This window comes from Myxine glutinosa, chromosome 1 (assembly GCF_964187855.1).
Source record: "Myxine glutinosa chromosome 1, kmMyxGlut1.1, whole genome shotgun sequence".
In the NCBI taxonomy this organism is placed as follows: domain Eukaryota; kingdom Metazoa; phylum Chordata; class Myxini; order Myxiniformes; family Myxinidae; genus Myxine; species Myxine glutinosa.
In genome coordinates, this window is record NC_136261.1 from 22607548 (window position 1) to 22633725 (window position 26178).

Genomic DNA, 26178 nt, shown 5'->3' on the forward strand with positions numbered 1-26178 from the left:
TAGGGCTTCTGGTGTGCCAGTACGAGTACTGCGAGAAGACATCACATGCTAGTAGGGCTTCTGGTGTGCCAGTACGAGTACTGCGAGAGGACATCACATGCTAGTAGGGCTTCTGGTGTGCCAGTACGAATGCTGCGAGAGGACATCACATGCTGGTAGGGCTTCTGGTGTGCCAGTACGAGTACTGCGAGAGGACATCACATGCTAGTAGGGCTTCTGGTGTGCCAGTACGAGTACTGCGAGAGGACATCACATGCTAGTAGGGCTTCTGGTGTGCCAGTACGAGTACTGCGAGGACATCACATGCTAGTAGGGCTTCTGGTGTGCCAGTACGAGTACTGGCAGGACATCACATGCTGGTAGGGCTTCTGGTGTGACAGTACGAGTACTGCATTATAAAGGCTTGTGATCCTTTGTGCGAGAGTGCGAGCGCAGTGTGTGAGAGGACACCATGAAAGGCCTGCGTTATGGTGAGTCATCTTGAGCACTCCGCGAAGACAGCACATGCTATTATGGGCTTGTGCTAACCTGACAGACATTCCTGGAATCATGGGAGAAAAAGAGAGAGCACATTGTTACGGGAGAATGGCAGTCGGTGAGCCAGCACGAGGACAGCATGACATGTCACCTCATACTATTACAGCCTTGTGTTAAACTGTGGGACAGTGCAAGCAATGTGTGAGCGAAAGATCACTGTTATGAGCCCATACTAGCGGGTAAACCTGAGTGGCAGCACATGGGAGCGCCCTCCCCGTCCCCCACATAGACCTCAAATTTTTTAATGTCTTGAACAAATTTTGTGTGCATCACAGGTGATGAACGTTGTGGTCAAGTTTCATCGAAATTGTGTGTGTAGTTTCTGAGGAGAGGGCAAATACCTATTTGGGGGGGGGGGGGGGGGATGAGGGCAACCCCCAAGTAGGCCACTCAGGGCCCGACTTTTTTAGTGCCTGAACAAACTTTGTTACACCACGGGTGGTGAAGATTGTGGATGGTAAAGTTTCATCGGAATTGCGTGTGTAGTTTCTGAGAAAAAAGCAAATACCTATTTTGGGGGGCAACCACCACCTCTCCCCCATAGACCCCCCAGGGCCAGATTTTTTTTTTATGCCGAGAACAAACTTTAGTCACACCATACAAAATATCATTACGCCAAGTTTGGTCACAATCCCATCAGCAGTTTCGGAGAGGAAGTTGCAAGTGTTTACGGACGGACTGACTGCAGACGGACGGATGAATGGATGGACGACGCGCCATCGCATAAGCTCCCCGGAACTAGGTGAGCTAAAAATTAGGTCAAGGACACTAATGGTGCACAAGTTCAGAGCAGATCCACTATTGTGATGCAAGAACATCTTGGAAGGCCAAGTGGTCTTTGAGGTTCCATATTGGCAAAATTGAGCAATGACAAAAAAAGCTTCTTTTTTTTCTTACACCGCCATTTCACCTTGGCCTTTAACTCAGGGTGGGCAGGATGTAAATCAAGCATAAATGCGCTTGCTCTAGACTATCTAGATGTGTTGGGGATTTCATACATTTAAGCTTCATATTTGGTCTTTTTAAACCGGGCAGCACTGATCTGTTGCTAAGCGGTCAAATGTGATAACTGCCCCTTGCCTAGCCTTGGCAAAACAGCTCCTATTATTGCATTCTCTCTTGGCCCTATCTCCTGTTAATGCATTTCTTATCTCCTGTTAGTGCACTTTATCTTGGCCCTGTCTAAAAGTGTGTGGGTAAGGACATAGTTTCCTTCTGACCTAAAAGAAAGGTGCCTTATCTGCTTTCTTTCATTTCCTCTGCGCCGAACTATATAGCTAAACTCGGGCTGTGCTGAGTTCGAGTTGAGATGCTATATGGTGTGTTGTGCAGTGTTGCCAGCCTACACGCTGCTGCTATCTCCCGTGTACACGTGGTCCTTAATAAATCTTCCTGTGATTGTCCGAGTTGTTCAGGTAATCATTCCCGTTTGGGGGCGGGGGAGGGGGATTGACCCTCTACAGATGTATACAAGGAAATTTCGTTCTGATTGGACAAACTTAGTCGAGTAGATTCCGAAAGTCTCAGCCTGCTCAGATATACGCTTGAAATTGGCAGTGAAGAAATAAAAAAAATCTAGAAAGCATCTGAAATTGCAAAGCCATCCGAGTCCGTTTGTATTCAGATGTCTTCTTCTTCTTCTTCCGCATGCTCAAAATAACAGACAGTTTAAAATATATGCATAAAATGAAAATTTACCATTGAGCTTGACCATTGACCATTGAGCTTTAGATCTAAAAAATAATCAACTTCTTGCTTTTTATTGGTGAACCAATTGTGTGACCAATATTCAAATTCTTCAAATTTCAGGTCAATTGGCCGAAAAATGATGACGTTATGCAACCTTGACATTTGACCTTTTGATCTAAAAGAAGAACAAACACAATCGACTCCTATCTTTTGATTAGTGAACCAATTCAGTGACCCAATATGCAAATTCTCTACATATCAGGTCAATCGGGTGAAAATTGGTGATTTTACGCAACGTTGACCTTGACCTTCTTGACCTTCTTATCTTCTGACCTTCGTTGACTTCTTCGTTGACCTTCTGATCTAAAAAAAATAAATCAGATTTTAGCTTTTGATTGGCGAACTAATTGAGTGACCCAATAATCAAATTCTTAAAATTTCAGGTCAATTGGATGAAAATTGATGATTTTATGTGACACTGGCCTTTGACCTTTTGACCTAATTAATTTGCCTTCTCCATCTTCTCATAATAAAGCTTTCTTTAAAATTTGATGACAAAACTCAAATAGTAAATTGAAATTTCAGGTCAATTGGATGAAAATGTAAGATTTGACATGACGCTGACCTTTGACCTTTTGACCTTTTTATAAATTTATTAATTTTCTTTTTCCATATTATCATAATAAAGCTTTCTTTAAAAGTTGATGACAAAACTCAAATAGTAAATTGAAATTTCAGGTCAATCGGATGAAAATTGATGATTTTATGTGACATTGACCTTTGACCTTTTGACCTTTTCACAAATTTATTAATTTTCTTTTTCCGTATTATCATAATAAAGCTTTCTTTAAAATTTGATGACAAAACTCAAATAGTAAATTGAAATTTCATGTCTGTTGGATGAAAATTGATGATGTTATGCAACCTCGACATTTGACCTTTTGATTTAACAAAAAAACAATCGACTCCTATCTCTTGATTAGTGAACCAATTCAGTGACCCAATATGCAAATTCTCTACATTTCAGGTCAATCAGTCTTTTCAGGTCAATTGGGTGATAATTGGTGATTTCACGCAAACTTGACCTTTGACTTTCTGATCTAAAAAATAATCAACTTCTTGCTTTTTATTGGTGAACCAATTGTGTGACCAATATTCAAATTCTTCAAATTTCAGGTCAATTGGCCGAAAATTGATGACGTTATGCAACCTTGACATTTGACCTTTTGATCTAAAAGAAGAACAAACACAATCGACTCCTATCTTTTGATTAGTGAACCAATTCAGTGACCCAATATGCAAATTCTCTACATATCAGGTCAATCGGGTGAAAATTGGTGATTTTACGCAACGTTGACCTTCTTGACCTTCTTGACCTTGACCTTCTTGACCTTCTGATCTTCTGACCTTCGTTGACTTCTTCGTTGACCTTCGTTGACCTTCTGATCTAAAAAAACAAAATTAGATTTTAGCTTTTCATTGGCGAACTAATTGAGTGACCCAATAATCAAATTCTTAAAATTTCAGGTCAATTGGATGCAAATTGATGATTTTATGTGACACTGGCCTTTGACCTTTTGACCTAATTAATTTGCCTTCTCCATCTTCTCATAATAAAGCTTTCTTTAAAATTTGATGACAAAACTCAAATAGTAAATTGAAATTTCAGGTCAATTGGATGAAAATTTAAGATTTTACATGACGCTGACCTTTGACCTTTTGACCTTTTTACAAATGTATTAATTTTCTTTTTCCATATTATCATAATAAAGCTTTCTTTAAAAGTTGATGACAAAACTCAAATAGTAAATTGAAATTTCAGGTCAATTGGATGAAAATTGATGATGTTATGCAACCTTGACATTTGACCTTTTGATCTAACAAAAAAACAATCGACTCCTATCTCTTGATTAGTGAACCAATTCAGTGACCCAATATGCAAATTCTCTACATTTCAGGTCAATCGGTCTTTTCAGGTCAACCGGGTGATAATTGGTGATTTTACGCAACCTTTACCTTTGACCTTCTGATCTAAAAAATAATCAACTTCTTGCTTTTTATTGGTGAACCAATTGTGTGACCAATATTCAAATTCTTCAAATTTCAGGTCAATTGGCCGAAAATTGATGACATTATGCAACCTTGACATTTGACCTTTTGATCTAAAAGAAGAACAAACACAATAGACTCCTATCTTTTGATTAGTGAACCAATTCAGTGACCCAATATGCAAATTCTCTACATTTCAGGTCAATCGGGTGAAAATTGGTGATTTTACGCAACATTGACCTTCGTTGACCTTCTGATCTAAAAAAAATAATCAGATTTTAGCTTTTGATTGGCGAACTAATTGAGTGACCCAATAATCAAATTCTTAAAATTTCAGGTCAATTGGATGAAAATTGATAGTTTTATGTGACACTGGCCTTTGACCTTTTGACCTAATTAATTTGCCTTCTTCATCTTCTCATAATAAAGCTTTCTTTAAAATTTGATAACAAAACTCAAATAGTAAATTGAAATTTCAGGTCAATTGGATGAAAATTTATGATTTTACATGACTGACCTTTGACCTTTTGACCTTTTTACAAATTTATTAATTTTCTTTTTCCGTATTATCATAATAAAGCTTTCTTTAAAATTTGATTACAAAACTCAAATAGTAAATTGAAATTTCAGGTCAATTGGATGAAAATTGATGATGTTATGCAACCTTGGCATTTGACCTTTTGATCTAACAAAAAAACAATCGACTCCTATCTCTTGATTAGTGAACCAATTCAGTGACCCAATATGCAAATTCTCTACATTTCAGGTCAATCGGTCTTTTCAGGTCAATCGGGTGAAAATTGGTGATTTTATGCAACCTTGACCTTTGACCTTCTGATCTAAAAAAAATTAATCAACTTCTAGCTTTTGAATGGCGAACTAATTATTGAGTGACCCAATAATCAAATTCTTAAAATTTCAGGTCAATCGGATGAAAATTGATGATTTTATGTGACACTGGCCTTTGACCTTTTGACCAAGTTATTAATTTGCCTTCTCCATATTCTCATAATAATAATAATAATAATAATAATTCATTTATTTTGTATAGCGCTTTTCAAGAAGCCCAAAGGCGCTTTGACAGAGTGGAAAACATAATGCATAACAATACATGAAAACAACAATTGCAAAAAGACAAGAATCAATAGGGAAATATTTAAAGCAAAAGGAGGGAGAAGGAGAAGAGATAGTCAGGGGTTAAATGCTGTGGGTTGAATGTTGAATGCAGTGTTGAACAGGTGGGTCTTTAGTGATGTTTTGAATGTGGTGAGTGAGGAGGAGTCTCTGATGGTGTGAGGTAGTGAGTTCCAGAGGGTGTGAGCAGCGATGGAGAAGGCCCTGTCCCCCCAGGATCTGAATTTGGTCCGGATGGGGGGGGGGGGGTCAGGAGGTTGGTACCAGCAGAGCGGAGGTTGCGGGGGTTGCGGGTGGGATTCTCATAATAAAGCTTTCTTTAAAATTTGATGACAAAACTCAAATAGTAAATTGAAATTTCAGGTCAATTGGATGAAAATGTATGATTTTACGTGATGCTGACCTTTATCCTTTTGACCTTTTGACAAATGTATTAATTTTCTTTTTCCGTATTATCATAATAATGCTTTGGTGAAAATGTCATGGCAATACCTCAAATGGTAAAGAAAAAAGTTACGGCCCAGACACATACACAGACAGCCAGACAGACAGACAAGACAGACAGACAAGACAGACAGACAGACAGACACACACAGAAGTGATTACAAAACCCCGTCTCCTGCTGTGCAGTGGACGGGCTAATGAAATGTTAGAAAACCTAAATTGTGGTTTTGTACTCCTCGGGTGTCTAACAAACTCTGGGGTACTCAGCCTCATGTCCATCCTAGAGATGGCAAATCTCGTGACGCAACGTCCTGCCAACGAAAACAGCAAGCGGACACTTACTGTCGGGTCGAGAATGAAACGCACTCTAAACAGCTGACAGGTAAGTGCGCTGTCAGGTCCTATATGCACCATCTTGTCAGATCCCACCTTTCAGCGTTGGCTCAGGTCAACTTCGATGTAACGTTGGTGACCTTGCCCTGTTCTGGCGGGATCCCTCAGTTGGTATCATGATTGCTATTGAACTGTCTAATCTGGGGTTGATCCGCCGGTGTGAGACAGCAACTGCTGTGCTGGTGCAGTGCCAACGTAAAATCCGCTGCACCATCTGTCAACTGGGAGGAGCAACTGGGAAGGACTATTTTTGTATACAGGTTCAGGGCTCGTAAAAGAGCTAGAAAACTCAACAAATCAGCACGCAACAGGACAAAATGATCATGAGACAGGATGGATAGAGTGGGAAACCCTCAGGAAAGGAAATCTGGAAATTTGGAATAAGTGGACTTGGGGTTGGGTGAGGAGTTAACGAGGGTAGAAAATATCATGGTTTCTGATTGGGGATGATCTGAGATGCTGGGGAACAGCTGTTTTGAAGACCTGCTTGTAACGGGTGACCACAACAAAACGGTACCGACATTACCTCTAATACCTTCCTCCATATTAATGATATCCTCTTGCTTTTTGCAGGTGCACAAAGTGGAATCCACAGATTTAGACTTCCTCAAATAGCCCAATTTTTTTTCCAACATGTTGTGAACAACTAAAGAAAATTCGTTTTCAGTCACAACCTACCAGAAGACGAAATTCTTCAAGAAGACTCAAACTGACTTCAGGGTTAGATGCTTAAGGACGTTTACTGACGAAGGGCACAATCCATAGATGATCTCAAAACAGAAACTAGAACGTTTTTTTTTTTTTTGTTGTTTTTTTTTCAATACTGAATCGAGGCTCGTGAAAGAGCTGACAACCACGAGGGAAAGACAGCACAGGGGGACCACGAGGGAAAGACAGCACAGGGGGACCACGAGGGAAAGACAGCACAGGGGGACCACGAGGGAAAGACAGCACAGGGGGAAACATTCATTAAAACACATTCAACAAAAAGACATCCAGGAACACAGCACAGGGGGACCACGAGGGAAAGACAGTACAGGGGGAAACATTCATTAAAACACATTCAACAAAAAGACATCCAGGAACACAGTACAGGCGGACCACGAGGGAAAGACAGCACAGGGGGAAACATTCATTAAAACACATTCAACAAAAAGACATCCAGGAACACAGCACAGGGGGACCACGAGGGAAAGACAGTACAGGGGGAAACATTCATTAAAACACATTCAACAAAAAGACATCCAGGAACACAGCACAGGGGGACCACGAGGGAAAGACAGTACAGAGGGAAACATTCATTAAAACACATTCAACAAAAAGACATCCAGGAACACAGCACAGGGGGACCGCGAGGGAAAGACAGTACAGGGGGAAACATTCATTAAAACACATTCAACAAAAAGACATCCAGGAACACAGCACAGGGGGACCACGAGGGAAAGACAGTACAGGGGGAAACATTCATTAAAACACATTCAACAAAAAGACATCCAGGAACACAGCACAGGGGGACCACGAGGGAAAGACAGTACAGGGGGAAAGATTCATTAAAACACATTCAACAAAAAAACATCCAGGAACACAGCACAGGGGGACCACGAGGGAAAGACAGTGCAGGGGGAAACATTCATTAAAACACATTCAACAAAAAGACATCCAGGAACACAGCACAGGGGGACCACGAGGGAAAGACAGTACAGGGGGAAACATTCATTAAAACACATTCAACAAAAAGACATCCAGGAACACAGCACAGGGGGACCGCAAGGGAAAGACAGTACAGGGGGAAACATTCATTAAAACACATTCAACAAAAAAACATCCAGGAACACAGCACAGGGGGACCTCGAGGGAAAGACAGTACAGGGGGAAACATTCATTAAAACACATTCAACAAAAAAACATCCAGGAACACAGCACAGGGGGACCGCGAGGGAAAGACAGTACAGGGGGAAACATTCATTAAAACACATTCAACAAAAAAACATCCAGGAACACAGCACAGGGGGACCGCGAGGGAAAGACAGTACAGGGGGAAACATTCATTAAAACACATTCAACAAAAAGACATCCAGGAACACGATTCGGTAGAGTGCATATCTCCACCAGGCTGAACAGTTTGTTTTGTATCCAAATAAAAAAAAACACCTTTAGAGGCCATTTTTCCCCCGCAAGCGGGGGTTGGCCTTTTTCGGGAACTGTGGTTGTTGTTGTTTTTCGGTCCCCTTTTTGAAGCAATGTTTTACGGCCGGATGCCCTTCCTGACGCCAACCCTTTTTGCCGCCTTTAACGACAAGCAGGGAATTACCAGTGAACTGGTACTCAATTAGCCGACCTCGGAAGGGATGACAGGCTGAGTCAACCCCCCTGGCGTTAATTCAGCGATTGACCGGGATTCGAACCCAGGATCCTAGGATCCTAACCCGGCACCCTAGCCGCTAGCCCAACACCAGGGACTCCAGGGACCAGGGACCAGGAACTTGTTTTGTATCCAAATGATAGGCCGAATCTGGATTCGGACCTGAAACAAAATCTAATCGCTTGTTCTTGTCACCTAACCAACCCATCCACCAAGTTTAGTCATAACTCCTCCACAACTTTTAAAAATATTGTTGCGGATATGAGGACTGTATTTTTTTTTGATTGTGTGCTTTATTATTATTATTATTGTTATTCTGCTCCCCCTGCCTCCGGAGCTGTGTAAAGGTCAAAGGGCGTCCCATAATTAGTCCATAGAGCACCCACACCACAGCTAATCATAGAATACCCCTGTTCAACAGTTATATCTTATTATGTGTTTTTAGGGTAAGGCTGTGTCTCCCATTAATTGAAATACTCCATTGCACCAGTGAAAGAGATAGATTCCCTTCATTCCCATTCCCAAAACCTCCATTCCCCCTTTTCGTCAATTGCCAACTGCATTTTGGGCGGTTTTCCCTTCATCCGCCATTGACCACGAGGCAGGGTTGGGGAAGAAAGGCGGGTCCCCACCTCGTCATAGAGGGGAGGAGTGAACCAGCCCTTGCCGACCAACCCAGAACGAGGGGTTGGCTTTAGAGGGCGGAGAGAGAACGTTTTGGGGAGGTTCGCAAAGGGTCAAGGGTGGGGCTTATATAACCCGAGGCAGAGGCCCCCAGAGAGAGTCGAGGAGGGAGGAGATCAGAAGACAGAAAGGCCTTGAGTTGGACTAAGCAAGAGAGGAAGTTGTTGGACTGGGTGGGACTAAGGAAGAGAGAGAAAGAGTCCTGAAGCTTGTGAGGGAAGGAGAGAGAACCCGTCACACCAACCCCCCACCAGCCGCGTTGGCTCCACCAAGCGTTCACCTCCACCAAAGCTCCACCAAGTTCCACGTTGGCTCCACCAAGCGTTCACCTCCACCAAGGCTCCACCAAGCTCCGCGTTGGCTCCCCCAAGCGTTCACCTCCACCAAAGTTCCACCAAGCTCCGCGTTGGCTCCACCAAGCGTTCACCTCCAGCCATCCACCTCCTGCGATTCCTGTCAGCATTCCCCGCGTGAGTCTGTCTTTTGTTTGTTCTGTCCTGGGTTAATTAAGACTGTAGGTAAGCTAGTATTTTCACTGTGTCACCTGCGTCTTATGTGCTGTAAATAAACGTGACTGCTTTCTTTTTGCTTATGTGTGTAAATAGTAAATAAATTTAGTAGTATTTCCAAACCTTTCTTTGCCTTCGTCTTCCTCTTTGCATTCGTCGTTTTAGTCTTTTCCCTCATTGAGCAGCCGCGGTGCAATCCGGCCAACGTTTGGGTGGAATCGGGTTCTAATCGGGGAATAACTGTTCGGTCGCGGTAATACCAACCGCTCGGTAAAATAACATCTTTAACCGCGTCCGCAACAATTGGTGTCGAGGAGTGGGATACGAGGCCCGAAGCGCGCTTAACGCGCTCAAAATTACAAGCAGCTGGAAATTTGTTTTGTGTTGTAAAGAAAAAACCCGAATTTTGAAATCGCGCCATGGCTGGTCAAGGCGATCGGATGCCGGTGGGTGAGCTAGAGATAGACAGGGTGGAATCGACCCAGGACCTCGGGGAAATGTATATGGAGGATGTGGTTGAGGGGGTATCAGACGCGCAAAATGGCGCTCTCGCGCACGAGGTAACAGGCGCGCAAAATGGCGCCTTTGCGCACGCGGTTACAGCGGCACCAAATCTAGCTGCGCCCGTGACCGTAGCAGCGCCACTGGTGGATTGGAATCTCTTTATGATCTAAATGAAGGCCCTTATGGACAAGAATAGTGAGCGATTGGAGGGCCAAATGGGGCTAATGAGGGATGAAGCGAGGGCTCAGAGTGAGCAATTGGGGGTAATGAGGGACGAAGCGAGGAGTACCGGTGAGGGGTTAGACAAGAAATTTGGGAAGTTAGACAATAATTTTGAGGGGTTAGACAACGGGATAAAAGAGGTTAAAAATGGGTTAATGGGGTTAGAAAATAGGATGGAAGACAAATTGCGGGAAATAGGGGAGCAATCCGCCCGGGAAATCGAACAGATGGGGAACCAGATAGAGGAAGTGAAAATCGGGTTAGAAAGTAAATTGGATGCTCAGAGGGATGAATTGGGACAGATGAGGGTAGCATCTACAAAAGAGAGGGAGGAGATGAAAGAGGAGATACGACGAGGTGTAAGTGAGGAGGTCTCGGGGCTACGCGAGGAGGTAAAGCGAGGTGAGAAGCGTATGGAGAAAGAGGTGAGAAATGGGACGGCAAAGCTACAAGGGGGAATAGAAGATCTGACGGAGGAGGTGGAACAGCTGACAGAGGGACAGATGGAGTTAGTGGAGCAGGTTCAAAGGAACACTGCAGTACTAGGAGGGTTAAAGGCGACACAAAAAGAAATTAAAAATGACTTGATAGCGACACAGAGGCAATGTCAGATGGTACGTGAGGGACTGACAATGAGGTTGGACGAGGTGACAGAGGTAATGGAGACAAAGGACCGGCAGGTGAGGATGCACATAGAGACGGTCACGGTAGCCTTAGAGGACGAACTTGAGGAGACGCACCGGGAAATAAAAGAGGTGAAGCAAAAATTAGAGGAAGTGGAAGAAGAGGTGAGTGAAATTAAGAAGAGACGGACAGAAACTAAAAGAGAAATCCAGGAGGAGGTGATGGAATTGGTACAAAATCGGTGCTCAACTCATAATGTGATGCTCACTAACCAAATAAAGAGTTTGCACGTGGCAAAGGAGGTGCGGAGACGAGGTGCCAAGGTGAGTGGCGATATAATCGGAAATGTACATGATGTGAGGGGAGCTTCAGTCGGCTTGGGGGTTGTTGTGGACCCGGGTGTTCATGAGAGGCCGTTGGTGAAGTGTGCGACAGGTCTGGTGTGCGAAAAACGAGGTGTGCGAGAATGTCCGACCATGGGGTGTGTGAGGAAAAAGTGCACGCCAAGGAGTGAGTGTGCTGTCGAGAGTGAGGCGGTCGTAGCGCGTGTGCGAGGGGGCACATGGAAGCGCGGTGTGGTGAGTGTTACAGAGGATGTAACGAGAGAGTGTACACCTGGGGTGAGTGTTACAGAGGATGTAACGAGAGAGTGTACACCTGTGGTGAGTGTTACAGAGGGTGTAACGGGAGAGTGTGCGTGAGAAAGGTGTGTAATGGACAGGGGCATGAGGAAAGAGTGCGCTGTCAAGAATGGAGGTGAAAGTAGTGAGAGTGACACGGAGCGTGAGTTGGTTGTGACAGGGGAGCGAGGATGTACACCTGGAATGGAAGGATGCACACCTGGAGTGGTAGAGCGTGTGTGGGAATGCACACTTGAGTTGGTAGTGAGGCACGTGGTTGGGTGTGCGAGTGAGAGCACACCTGTGATTGTCACAGAGGAGGTGACCGAGAAGTGAGCGCGAAGAGGTGTGTTGGTGAGGTGTGCGAGCGACGAATGCGTGCAAAGATGTTCGGTGGTCAGGTGTGTGACCAAGTCTGTGAGCGGAATGAGTGTACCTGGGTGTGTTAGAGAAGGTACGACCAAGAGCAGGGAGATGGCTGGATGTATGAGCAAGAAAGGGGTAGCGTATGCGTGTAAGCATGCAGGTGAGGCATCGACGGTAACCGGGTTAGCGGTTAGAGCGACTTTTAGCCGAATCGGGCCCTCGGTGCGCGCCGGGCAGCTTCGCGTGCCGCGAGAACCAGCGGGGATCCGAGCCACGGCGGGTTCGAAAGGACCGCCGTACGCGATCCACGCTGGGCCTCGCTTGGAACGGTCGCGTCCGTGTTCAACTAGGCGGAACGGGCAGCCCGATTGGAAGGGTCGTCATGGCGACCACCTTTTGTTGAGACGTTCCGGCAGGTCGAGATCGGGCCATTGGACGGCTCGGTGCTGAGATGGTGCGTGGGATCTCGGCCCGGGTAAGCCCCCGTCCCGGCCCCGAATGCGGGACGTATCCAGCCGCTGGCACAAAACAACCCGCATTCATTGCTCGGCTGTACGAAGCCGAGCTTTAGAAGGGAATCGGCGCACCGAGAGGATCTAATAAGTAGACGGATGATGATAATCGTGATAGTGGTTTTGATCCAAAATTTAGAAAAGTGAATAGAATTGGCAGTAAATAGAAAATTTTTGATTTATTGAATTTGGACGAGCAAAATTTATAGTGAGAGACCCCCGATGTGGTGGGATGGCAAATCCACCATCCCTCACGGAGGGGGGGCAAAGGAGCACTAGGTTTATGGGGTTTATGGCAGTGAAAACTAGCCCGGGTGGGTTAGGATATTGTGTGTAGGGACCTAGAAGATGACATTAGATAACGTTAAGGTTAGTTAGTGACAAGGATACCTGTAGTGGGGACGCAGGTAGATTAGTGTGGATGATAATGACGAGGGAGCGCAATAGTTTAAAGGGACGACTGGGAAGCGCAAGTTTCAGAGGGGAGTAGTTAGCTGAGATGATGCCGTGTGTTTGAGGATTGAACAGGTGAGATTGAACAGGTGTGATTAAACAGGTGTGATTGCACAGGTGTGCAACTGAACAGGTGAATGGAGCAGTGTATGAGTGAGTGATAGTAATGGGTATTGTGCTGACCAAATGGTCCAGGAAGAGAAGGAGGGTGCAGGTGGCACCAGGTGTGATTGCACAGGTGTGCAACAACAGGTGAATGGAGAACAGGTGTATGGAAGACATGGAGTGTGGAATATCTGGAGTATTGGAATGGATGGTCGTGGAGTGAGTATGGTGGAAATTGTGGAGTGGAGTGGATGGTGCGGAGGTGTGAATGGGGGAAGAGTGGACCCCCATCACGAATACCCGGGGCGGGTAGTGTAAGTGTTAGGTAGAGGGTACAGGTAAATTGTGGTTGGATATTGGCATCTGTGGTGCGGGTGGAAGAATGGTGATTGGATGGGTGCATTAGTGTTGTGGAAATGGCTGGGCGTGTAGCCTGTTAGTGTGTGTAGTTGGTTGGGCACTCCACCACTGTGAGGATGTCGGCCAGGTGAGGCCGCAGGTGGGCTCTGGGAGCCGGTAGTTGTTGTGGATGGGGCCCGAGGATCCGGAGGACGGACCCGGGTAGCCCAGTGCCAGAGGGCACCAGTGGGGTGACAGAGCCAGGAGGGGCCTTCCCCAGTTAGATAGGTTAGGGTGAGGAGCTAGGTAAGCTCGGGTGGCAACTACAGTGGTGGAGGTGTGCAGGTGGGTAGACCTGCTGGGAGAGATACACGCCCCAGTCCTGAAATTGTGCAAGGGCACCGGGAGATGAATCGGGGGAGTGAGACCCCAAATTGAGAAGCACCACAGTTTGGTCAATGGGAATTGGTTTTTAGAACCCATAGTGTAAGTGGCCAATGGATTGGCAGGGAAAGACCCCGGGTAGTGTAAAGTGTGTTAATGTCATTTAGAGGATTGTTAGGATTGGAGTCTCCTCACACCATCTACATCCACTCACCTGAGGTGACAGGTACTCCACACCATGCCATGTTTTGATTATTTTTTACTGTGCAAATGTTTGGAATGTGAGATGCATCATGACGTGGGTGTGACATTGTGCTTGATGTTCCATCTCTTCCTCCTTATGAGGATTGATGATGAATTGGGTGATGGCAAATTTTGTTTAGAGGGATTGTGGTGACAAATTTGGTATAGAGGAAATATGGGGAGACGTGACAGTAGCGACGGATTGGTAATGTGTAGATTTTGTACATATGGGGTAAGGGCAAGGGTAGTGTAGGTGACAGGGGGGTGACGTACGGTAGGGACGAGCTTTCTCACTTCGCCCTCCGTACGCATTTCGCCTTGCATTGCCTTATTGATGTGTACCCTTGTGACCTTACCCCTCGCTCATTTGTCTCTTTTGTCTCCCACAAGACCTGTGCGCCATTGGGCGCCGAGGGGAGCGTGCGTGAGTCGGCCATTGTGCGCCCGGCACTCTCAGAACCAGCTGTCTGCATCGATGCACCACATTATGGACCACATGCCTGTGGCCGAGCACCACTGATGGACCCCATGGGTTGGGGCATGGCCCCTCTGCTGGAACCGGCCATGAGGGCCCGAAATCTTGCTGGCGGACCTGGGCCACAGGGCACCGATGCCCCACAGGTGAACCACACGTAGTCGGCCCTGTGGGCCATAAATAAAATAAAATAAAAAGGACACATTGGGTGCAAGTTTTAATACAAATAGGCCGCCAGTAAGAACATGAAAGAAAGACAACATCTGGAAGAACAAATAATAATAACCAGCAGAGGGAGCCGAAGAGCAAGAGATCACCTGCAGGGTTAGGGGTTGTTGGTTTTATTTTCTTGAACAATGGTGACTGCACCGATTGGTGCTTGGGTGTGTATTGGTGCGTTTTTGGGTGCTTTAATGGTGCATTGATGCAGAGCAGACTGTCTCCCCCCCCAGAAAGAACAATTACAGGTCCTGGGTTAGTCTTGTAAATAAAAGCAGAGTCTTTGTAAATAATGCTCCCCACCGTCAGTGTGTAGTTTGAAGACCATTCCGCAATTCGGTTAACTGTGGGCGTAAGTCTGATAGGCAGGGTGCAATGGAGCAGCGGGACACATTTATTTATGTTTTAAAAAACTGTCGCACTCAGGGTCAGGTTAAAAGTAGAGGGAACTACACCTACGTGTCACACTAAATAAAAGTTGTAGGCCCGGGTCGTGCCTAAGAGGAGGAGGGTGCAGTGTTGCGGATATGAGGACTGTATTTTTTTTTGATTGTGTGCTTTATTATTATTATTATTGTTATTCTGCGCCCCCTGCCTCCGGAGCTGTGTAAAGGTCAAAGGGCGTCCCATAATTAGTCCATAGAGCACCCACACCACAGCTAATCATAGAATACCCCTGTTCAACAGTTATATCTTATTATGTGTTTTTAGGGTAAGGCTGTGTCTCCCATTAATTGAAATACTCCATTGCACCAGTGAAAGAGATAGATTCCCTTCATTCCCATTCCCAAAACCTCCATTCCCCCTTTTCGTCAATTGCCAACTGCATTTTGGGTGGTTTTCCCTTCATCCGCCATTGACCACAAGGCAGGGTTGGGGAAGAAAGGCGGGTCCCCACCTCGTCATAGAGGGGAGGAGTGAACCAGCCCTTGCCGACCAACCCAGAACGAGGGGTTGGCTTTAGAGGGCGGAGAGAGAACGTTTTGGGGAGGTTCGCAAAGGGTCAAGGGTGGGGCTTATATAACCCGAGGCAGAGGCCCCCGGAGAGAGTCGAGGAGGGAGGAGATCAGAAGACAGAAAGGCCTTGAGTTGGACTAAGCAAGAGAGGAAGTTGTTGGACTGGGTGGGACTAAGGAAGAGAGAGAAAGAGTCCTGAAGCTTGTGAGGGAAGGAGAGAGAACCCGTCACACCAACCCCCCACCAGCCGCGTTGGCTCCACCAAGCGTTCACCTCCACCAAAGCTCCACCAAGCTCCACGTTGGCTCCACCAAGCGTTCACCTCCACCAAGGCTCCACCAAGCTCTGCGTTGGCTCCACCAAGCGTTCACCTCCACCAAAGCTCCACCAAGCTCCGCGTTGGCTCCACCAAGCGTTCACCTCCAGCCATCCACCTCCTGCGATTCCTGTCAGCATTCCCCGCGTGAGTCTGTCTTTTGTTTGTTCTGTCCTGCGTTAATTAAGACTGTAGGTAAGCTAGTATTTTCACTGTGTCACCTGCGTCTTATGTGCTGTAAATAAACGTGACTGCTTTCTTTTTGCTTATGTGTGTAAATAGTAAATAAATTTAGTAGTATTTCCAAACCTTTCTTTGCCTTCGTCTGCCTCTTAGCATTCGTCGTTTTAGTCTTTTCCCTCATTGAGCAGCCGCGGTGCGATCCGGCCAACGTTTGGGTGGAATTGGGTTCTAATCGGGGAATAACTGTTTGGTCGCGGTAATACCAACCGCTCGGTAAAATAACATCTTTAACCGCGTCCGCAACAATATGATGTTATATTTCGTTTATCACCGGATCTCTCAAATGTGAAGAATCATTTAAATAATTTAATTCTCGTATCCGAATCCATATTCAGATCTTTACCAAAATCTAATCATTTCGTCCTTGTCAGATGCGCTGCATCTCTGCCAAATTTCGTCCGAATCCGTCTACAACTTTTTGAGATATATTGTTCAAAGACAGACAGACAGACAAACAGACAGGGGTGTAAAACATAAGCTCCATCCACCTTCGGTGGCATCGGTAATAACTGACATTCTTATCTATCACTGCAGTCGAATGTGTGAGAGTAATAAACAATTTCCCCCTTTCGAATCCAAGTGTACCTCAGGCCGACTCCGGAGCATGTGCTTTAACCTCAATTAAATAAATGGCATTAACTATATCCATCTGAAGCTTTCTATTCCAAATTCCAAATGTCCAAGTATTCCAAGCAAATGTGTACCAAAGAAAGTCATCTATATATATATCGTCGCGTTCCTGGCGATTAAAATCTTTCCAAGGAACGGATAGCCGAACAAGCTGTTACTCAAGGAGTTCATAAAATGTAGCAGAGTTAATACACCCAGGTGGGGGGGGGGGGGGAGAAGGGGGGGGAAGAGGAGGAGGAGGAGGGTGCTGAAGAGCACTTACCTGAATGGATCCCACCGGCAGACTCCAAACCCTGCAGAAAGTAACTCACACGAAACGGATTTAAAATGTTCAAAAAGAAACAGGTTTATTAAAAGAAATGGCAGTAACAAAATAAAACACGGTCAAATAAACTCCTAAATTGGGACGTCCCCACAACAGACTTGAAACACGGACGCAGGGAAAGGTAAAATAGCTGGAAAATAATCGTGTGTGTGGGTGCACTTAACTCTGATCACTGGTGGGGTCTCGCCAGGGGTCGTCAAGGTCGTTGGCAGGAACCGCCCGGTCCTTGGCGGGAACCGCTTCTCCCACGTTGCTAGGCCTCCGCACGCCCTCGCTCACTAGGCCGCACCCGCGTGCAACAGGCCTTCTGCGCGAATCGAAGGGGCCGTGTGCAACTAGCTCCTCCAGCCGGGCCTGTCCCCGTAGTCCCCGGTGGGAAGCTGCAGCCCTCGGTCCGCGGCCCTGCCATTTTCCTCTGCCAGGGGTGTCTCCGAACACGGCCGGTCCAATCGCTTCCTTGAGCCCGTGGTCCAAGCACGATTGTTCGCTTTATTGTCCAGAATGAGAGAGACAAATGCCAACTGCCACGATCCAGACCAGACACAGAGAGCAGAGAGAAGCGAAGAGAAGAAGCGAGAGAAGAGAAGAGGTGAGAGCAAAATGTCCACTAGCGCGTCCTTTTATCACCCATGACTTCACGTCATCGACCGTGCTTCGCCAATCGGCGAGTCCCTTCTTACCAGTCCTCCTGTCAATCAAGAACCCTGTCCAACCACGGCTCCTCGGGGCATGGCCTCGGCCTGCCTATCCTGTGTGTGCCTCCCAAGTTGGGTTTGTCAGCTGTAGGGCTCAATGCATGACTTCCGGCAGGTTTTTATTAATGAGTGTTTAAATGTGGGATTCTAGCCCATACGTTTCTATGGTACGGTGCCAAAAGAGACAAAGGAATATATACAGAGGTAACGACGTACAAGGGATAATTTTACCCATAATCCCTGAGCTAATTAGCACAAGAGCCACCCTTCAGATGGCCACACGTAACACTTAATCCGAACACACGACCTACCGGATCCCTAATTATTACATGGTGGTTCTTCTTCTTCACGACAATCGGAGCATGCTAATTTATGCAAATCTACCTGAACTAAAGTAATCACTGCCGATCCCCTACAAACGTAACAATATCTATATATCTATATATATATATCTATATATATATATATATATATATATATATATATATATATATATATATATATATATATATATATATATATATATATATATATATATATATATATACATATATGTATATATATATATATATGTATATATATATATATATATATATATATATATATATATATATATATATATATATATATATATATATATATATATATATATATATATATATATATAACCAAAAAACATGGTCTGTGAAGCCATGTGACTATATGTCGATTAATTACACACTATTTGAATTTCAGTTGCACCCTGACTACACGTACGTCTATTAATTACGTACAATTGGAATGTACCTTTTGACCCTTTAGACTGATGATACCTTTAGACTTTTGAAGACACTTTAGACGCCATGAGACATTTACATGCTTTAGACCCCTTACACCCCTCTATACCTTCAGATCCCTTAAGACCTTATAGACCCCTAGGATACCCTAAAACCTTAATTCCTTGAAGCCCCCTAAGACCATTAAGACCCTCCAAATGCCCCTAAAGATTGCCAATACACTTAAGGCCCTTTATGACTCTTAATTAAGCTCCCCAAGATCATCTAGACCCCTAAGACTCCTAAAGACCCGAAGATCGTTAAGACCCTGAAGACCCGTATGACTCCAAAGACTGCTGATACTCATAAGACCATTTATACGTCAAAGCCCCATATAATCCCAAGACCTTTCAAGAGCCTAAAGAACCCTAAGACCCTTAAGACCCTCAAAACTCTTTAACATTCCTCAAGACCACTAAGACCCTCAAGTCCCTCAAGAACCCTTTTACCTTTAAGATCCGTTCAACACTTTAGACACCTTTATATCCCTTCACCCTTTAGACCTTTACACCACTTAATTACCTTTCGATCCCTTGGACATGAACACCATTTAGACCCCTTACACTTTTCAGAAAGATTAGAGAGCTTGGACCCATGGCCATTTAGACTTTTAGACCACTTGCACCTTTTTAGATTACAAATAAATCATATCACCAATATTACAAATACATTTGTACAAAAAAATGTTTGCATTATGATTGGTGTACATCATGACAACACAGCAACTCATGTACAGTCAGGTCATTATCCTCAGTTAAAACAAGCCCGTGCCTCTGTAAAACAAAGGTTTATTACATTGTATGAGTATGGATTTTGTGTGCTCACCCTCTTTATTGTGGACATTGAGGAAAACAATATCTGCCAATAAGTGTGGACAAACGACTGGAAGTCTCGTCAAATCTTCTTCTTCGGAGCCATCTATTGCGCAGACAAATAAGGAGGGGTTGTTGATCTTCCCCCTGTCTTATCCGGTACACGATGGAACAGACACCTTTTCACACTATTTTGGAGATTTACGATTGAGAGAGACATGGCTGCCTTCATAAAATGGACAGATTTACTGGAGTCACATTTGTGCTTAAAGATGCAATGTTCTTCAAACAAGGAAAAATTCAATTGTTGACGTGTATGGTGTGGTTGAGTACCGTAATCATTTATACTGAGTAGCAGCGAGTTATTGGAAAACCCCATTGAAAGTGAGCGAAGCTATCTGATTACAGGTTGACCTGTGAAGGACCTATGGAGTCGGGAATAAAGAACAATTTATCACAAATGCTCGATGCTCAAGAAAAAACCGTATTATCTTTCTTGAGGCATCTCCACACATCGTACGATAATTCACCAAATGTCTGTCTGTCCGTCTGTTCCCAGGTACTAGTCAGGTTCACTGTGTTAACAAATATAATTTCGTTCAAAATTTTGGGAGATTAGCAAACGTGTACATTTTTGGAATCATCAGAGCATGGAGAATCCGAAAATCAATGTTGGCATTTGCACAGACAAAGATTTTGGATTTTCAAAATGGCCGCCATAAAATACATATTTTGCGCTATCTCGGCTTCTACGCAACCTAGAAACTTAATTAAATATGCTAATCCTATGTTTTGTGGGTCAAGGAATCCAATAAAGGCCTCAAAATAGTGCTCAGGATTATAGAAAAGCAACAAACAAAGGTAATTGAAAACCATTGTCTTTATATTTGTGATATAACTGTATTACATAATACATGATATTGCAAGTCCTTTGAAGTTATAGGTATGGGTTTATAAAGCAAGAAGGCAGCCTTGTTAGTATCAGATTGAACTATAAGTCCTATACACAGGATCTACGAGGTCTATACCGTTCATGAATATGCTTTTACAGATCTTCATCACTGTCCTGAGTGTCATTTTCGCAAAGGTGTCTACGCAAATGCCAACATTAATTTTTGGATTCCTCATGCTCTGAATATTCCAAAAATGTATAGTTTTGCTAATCTCCAAAAATTTTGAACGAAAAAACATAGTGAACCTGACTATACCGCAAAAACGGCTGAACCGATCACAACGAAATTTTGGGCAGGTAAACCTGGGACCCCCTGGTATGGAGTAAAATAGGCTTTATTGTTTTTCCAATTTTTCCCCCAATTTTTACAATTTCCAATTTTTCCAATTTTCCAGTTTTTCCAAAGCCCCTGGAGTAAAATAGGCTATATAGTTTTTCAATTTTTTCCCCCAATTTTCCAATTTTTCCAATTTCCAATTTTTCCAATTTTCCAGTTTTTCCAAAGCCCCTGGATTAAAATAGGATATATAGGTTTTCAAAATTTTTCCCCAATTTTCCAATTTTTCCAATTTTCCAGTTTTTCCAAACACGATGGAATAATATTTACCGATATGAACAGTGATGTGGCTTTTATTGAAATTCTACAAATACTGTTTAGATTTTGATGATTTGCGTGTGATATGATTTAACGGATATTTATATAAATCGTTTAAAATAAAATAAAAAGCCTTCAATTTCTGATATTTTTCCTTTTCATTTGGGCCTCCCAATTGAAGCCCCGCCCATAGGGCGGGTACCGTTGCTAGTTTGGCTGATTGTCCGTGGAAGACACAACTTACATTCACTTTTTTAACCGTCTGAATTTGATCACACATATTGTCCATAATTCGCACATGAAGCGAGAAGATTGGGAATTGGTTCACTTTCTGTCTGTGTGTCTGTCTGTCTGCCTAGAGACATCAGTAGAGGCTCGAGGAACAACTTTATTTCAATTCAATCTTACAATTTGAACCTGAATCGGAACATGAATCGGAAAATGAACCTGTAGTTTAGCAGTACTTTAGCTTTGAATTTGGCAAATTGTATGGAATCCCGTACCAATCGGGCATCCACAAAGAGGAGCAAGGTCATTTATTTAGTCGTTTGTCTGCCTGTTTGGCAGTAAAAAAATGGAAAATCATTCCAAACAGGAAACTGTCTAAAAGGACCTCATAAACGACACAAACAAAAGACACGAAGAGCAAATGTAACGTGTTAGATAAGGTGCTGTAAAAGACGCTGCATCAACGGCGGTACAATTCCTAAAAATAAAATTTCCAACCTTTAAAAACTTAATTTCATTTAAATTGAATTATATACGTGAACACTAGAACACAAATCACCTTCTTTGCACTTACAAAAACCTGTCATTTAGCAGTATTTCGACAAAATATTACGTCATCTCGACCAATCAAATTTGCCACTCGCAGACTCTGCTCTGCCCATGTCCTTGTTTTTTTCAAGACTGCTCGTGGCAAGGTGTTCTCTGAACTCCCAAGCTTGTTTTTTGTGTTCCCGGTTAATTTATATAAAATACAATCGGAAGCTGTGGTGCATCTAACGTGCAGACATAATAACTATAAGCCTTTGTATGGTAGGTGAAGACCCAGTGGTATCATGGTTATAGTGTCCACTCTGAGTCTAAGGTTGGTGGTTCAAACCCCAGCTGAGTCATACCAAAGATTTTATTAATAGTACGTGCTGCTTCCTTGCTGAGACTGAGCCTTGAAAAGGATAGAGCACGAACAAATAGCGCTGGGAAGGCAATGGCAAACCACCCAGTGTAACCCTTGCCAAGAAACTGCTTCGGCAGAGCCCACTCTCTGTAAGAGTGCGGTACATCAAATCATCAAAAAAGTGTGCTCTCATTCTGCAAGCAGCCAGTAATCAGGTAAATCAGGAATGATTGATCAGAATGAGCTATTTATTTAACAGTTTACAGCTATAGTAATTCCCAATGCAAATAGTTATGAGATAAAGCTATTGTTTATATTCAAATATGGTTGCTAGGTAACGCTAAGAGGCGGAGTTTACGATTATAAGTCAAAGACCAGTTTTAAGGGGTGGATCTGGAACTTCTAACCAGTAGTGGAAAACAAACAGTTGTTGTTTCGTATGTAACCTGTGGCTGCTGGTTGCATCATTTCTCTGGAGCACGTTTGTGCCGCTGATGCAGTGCCCCAATTACCAGTGAACTGGTACTCAATTTGCCGACCTCGGAAGGATGAACAGGCTGATTCAACTTCCCTGACATTAATTCAACGATCGACCGGGATTCGACCTCAGGATCTTAGGATCCCAAGCCGGCACCCTAACCGCTAAGCCAACACCAGGCTCAAACAAATGGCCTAGAGGTACGCACGCTCGCCTCGAAGCTGTCCAGCCTGGGCTTGAATCTCGACCCAGATACCAGGAATACCTTCCTGGTATTCCATCAGTGTGAGAGCCGTCCCTCGGATGGAAGTTCAACGGGAAAGCCGTTGAACCTTTTCAACGTTGAAAGGTTCCACTTTAAAGAAGCCTGTTCTTAGACCAACATTAACACCATGTGGACCTTGATTCTCCAAAATTTTGACGAATTCTGGTTTAAAATTTATCTCCCGAATTCCCCTATTTTCTCTATATACCCGACTGCTCTCCTAAATCTGCAAACTTTACAACTTTCTTTGATTATATCTACATTCCTGCCATGAGGCCGTGACAGCCTCTCCCCCACAAGCTGCACTATAGGGAGTCGTTCACAGATGGTGGTGGGGAAGGGAAGAGGATTGAAGTTGTGATGTTTTCCATTCCTAATGATTTGGAGCTAATGATCAACCTCTCTACCCATTACCGACAACTCTCCCAATACTCTGGGACCTGCTTTTCACCTCCAATACGTTTCGTTTTCGCTACATAATTTCACCACGAACACACTTGTAAATGTCTCTTCACTTCCCACTCATTCTCCTCCGATTACTCTTTCTCTAATCGCTGAGATTGGCACTTTAATAGCGTTGACTGGACCAGCTTATGGAAACTCCATTTTGACTTTCTTGGGAATATTACTGCCTCTCCTTGGGCGATGCCTCTGTCTCTGCAGAGTGATGGCTGAAGTCATTTTTACAGGAAGAGAGGCTTATATGCCCTTCTCTTTCAGACTGTCTCTTCTTCTCATTCCTGGTTCAACCATTCCTGCTCTGCCGCAATTTGTGAAAGGGGCGTGGCATATATATATATATATATATATATATATATATTTATACACACGGTCACGTGAAAAAGTAAGTACACCCCATGTAAAGTTTTGACTTTTTCAACATATTTCAACATACAACATACAGCAAAGACCAATCTTCATTTCAACAATATTGACAGATAAAGGTGATATAATATAACAAATATCATGACACATTTACATTTTGTAGTCCATTGTATAATTTAAATAAACATAAATGCAAATTTCGCATGTGGAAAAAGTAAGTACCCCCCTACATTTATAACTACTTCAAATACCTAAAATTAGAATCAGGTGCACCAGCTCAGGTGCAAATGATTAGAACATCGTTAGAGAGGATCTTGGAGGAACCTGTCTTATTTAAACCTCAGACATTTAGTTTGGTTTGCTCTTTGTTGTTGAAGTGTGCGGCATCACCATGCCGAGATCAAAAGAGCTCTCTGAGGCCTTCAGAAAGAAGGTTATAGATGCCTACGAGTCTGGGAAGGGATTTAAAAAGATCTCCAAACAATTTGAAATCAATTATTCGACTGTCCGGAAGATCATCTACAAGTGGAGAAGATTCCAAACAACTGCCAACTTGTTCAGGCCAGGCCGCCCCAGCAAGTTCAGCCCGAGAACAGACCACAAGATGCTGAAAGAAGTCTCTAAGAACCCCAGAATGTCATCACGAGACCTACAGGTAGCTATTGTTGATGTCAAAGTGCACGAGTCTTCGATTAGAAAGAGGATGCACAAATTTTATCTACATGGGAGGTGTGCCAGGAGGAAACCTTTGCTGTCCAGAAAGAACATCAGGGCAAGACTAAAGTTTGCCAATGAACACCTCGGCAAAGACCAGCACTTCTGGAACAATGTGCTCTGGACAGATGAGTCAAAGGTAGAGTTATTTGGCCACAGTACCAGAAGACATGTTTGGTGAAGACCAAAGACAGCATTTGACCACAAGAACCTGATACCAACTGTAAAGCATGGTGGTGGAAATATAATGGTTTGGGGCAGCTTTGCTGCATCATGGCCTGGGCAGCTCACCATCACAGAATCCACGATGAATTCTTCATTGTACCAGAGGGTGCTTGAGGATAATGTGAGGCCATCTGTCGGAAAGTTGAAGCTCAACCGAGGGTGGACCTTGCAACATGACAATGACCCTAAACATACCAGTAAATCTACCAAGGAATGGCTGAAAAGAAAGAAATGGAGGGTTCTGGAATGGCCAAGTCAAAGCCCGGATCTAAATCCCATCGAGATGTTGTGGGGGGATTTGAAACAAGCTGTGCATGCAAGAAACCCCTCAAACATCGCACAGCTGAAAGAATTCTGCATGGAGGAGTGGGCAAAAATTTCTCCCAGTCGATGTCAGAGACTGGTAGACAGTTATAAGAAACGCCTACTTGAGGTTGTTTCTGCCAAAGGGGGCAATAACATCGATTAGAGCCAAGGGAGTACTTAATTTCTCCACATGCGAAATTTGCATTTATGTTTATTTAAATTATACAATGGACTACAAAATGTAAATGTTTCATGATATTTGTTATATTATATCACCTTTATCTATCAATATTGTTGAAATGAAGATCAAATAGCTGTATGTTGAAATATGTTGAAAAAGTAAACTTTACGTGGGGTGTACTTACTTTTTCACATGACTGTATATATATATATATATATATATTTTTTTTTTTTTCTGCCATGTTCCATCAGCGTGAAGTGAAGTCTTCGTTTTTTGCTTGAAAAACGTTTTTTCTAAAATCAAACATTATAACGAGTCTAAGGACCCCCAATGTCTGACAATGCATATGGTTCCTCTACCCGTGCCGCCAATGCACCCAGTGATGGAATGTCCGCAGTGCGGACTCGGTGCAGGTTTTGGTGGGAAATGTGCAAGGTGTACAAGGTGAATGGGGGCAGCAATTCAGCTAGAGGGTGGAAGTTGCAGTGATCAGGATTCAAGGCAAAGGTTTGCAAGGGTGAGAGGTGAAGGATGTATGAAATGTGATGTGTCACCTCTAATTATGATGGTTGTGTCACCTGATGCAAATCACATGGCACAATGCCGGTTTGAGGCGGTTTTGGGAGTTTACTTATGGGGTTCGGGTTGGAGGGTGATCGGCCCTGCGTTGAAGGGTAAGATCCAGCTATATATATATATATCGGTATTGGAAAAAGTCTTCTTCCTCTGACTCACTTCAGCTTTCATCTCCACTCGAAATCATCGCAAGTGTACGTTAATTGTGAGGCGAAGCATTATGGTCTTTAGCCAGAAGTGCGTCAACCTCTCCTCTACTTTCACTAACAGGTGATTCTGGT

At 43.9% G+C, this 26178-nt stretch overlaps 1 protein-coding gene across 2 annotated transcripts in view; it reads left to right on the top strand.

Annotated features, from left to right (window-relative positions):
• Positions 1-347: 347 nt before the first annotated feature.
• POP7 (POP7 ribonuclease P/MRP subunit) overlaps positions 348-26178 on the top strand; it is a 69348-nt gene continuing 43517 nt past the window's right edge. For both annotated transcript variants that reach the window (XM_078768693.1, XM_078768813.1), the window contains exon 1: positions 348-359. In XM_078768693.1, the coding sequence (XP_078624819.1) occupies positions 354-359 (6 nt within the window). In that variant the 5' untranslated portion in view covers positions 348-353. The remainder of the gene's footprint in view (positions 360-26178) is intronic.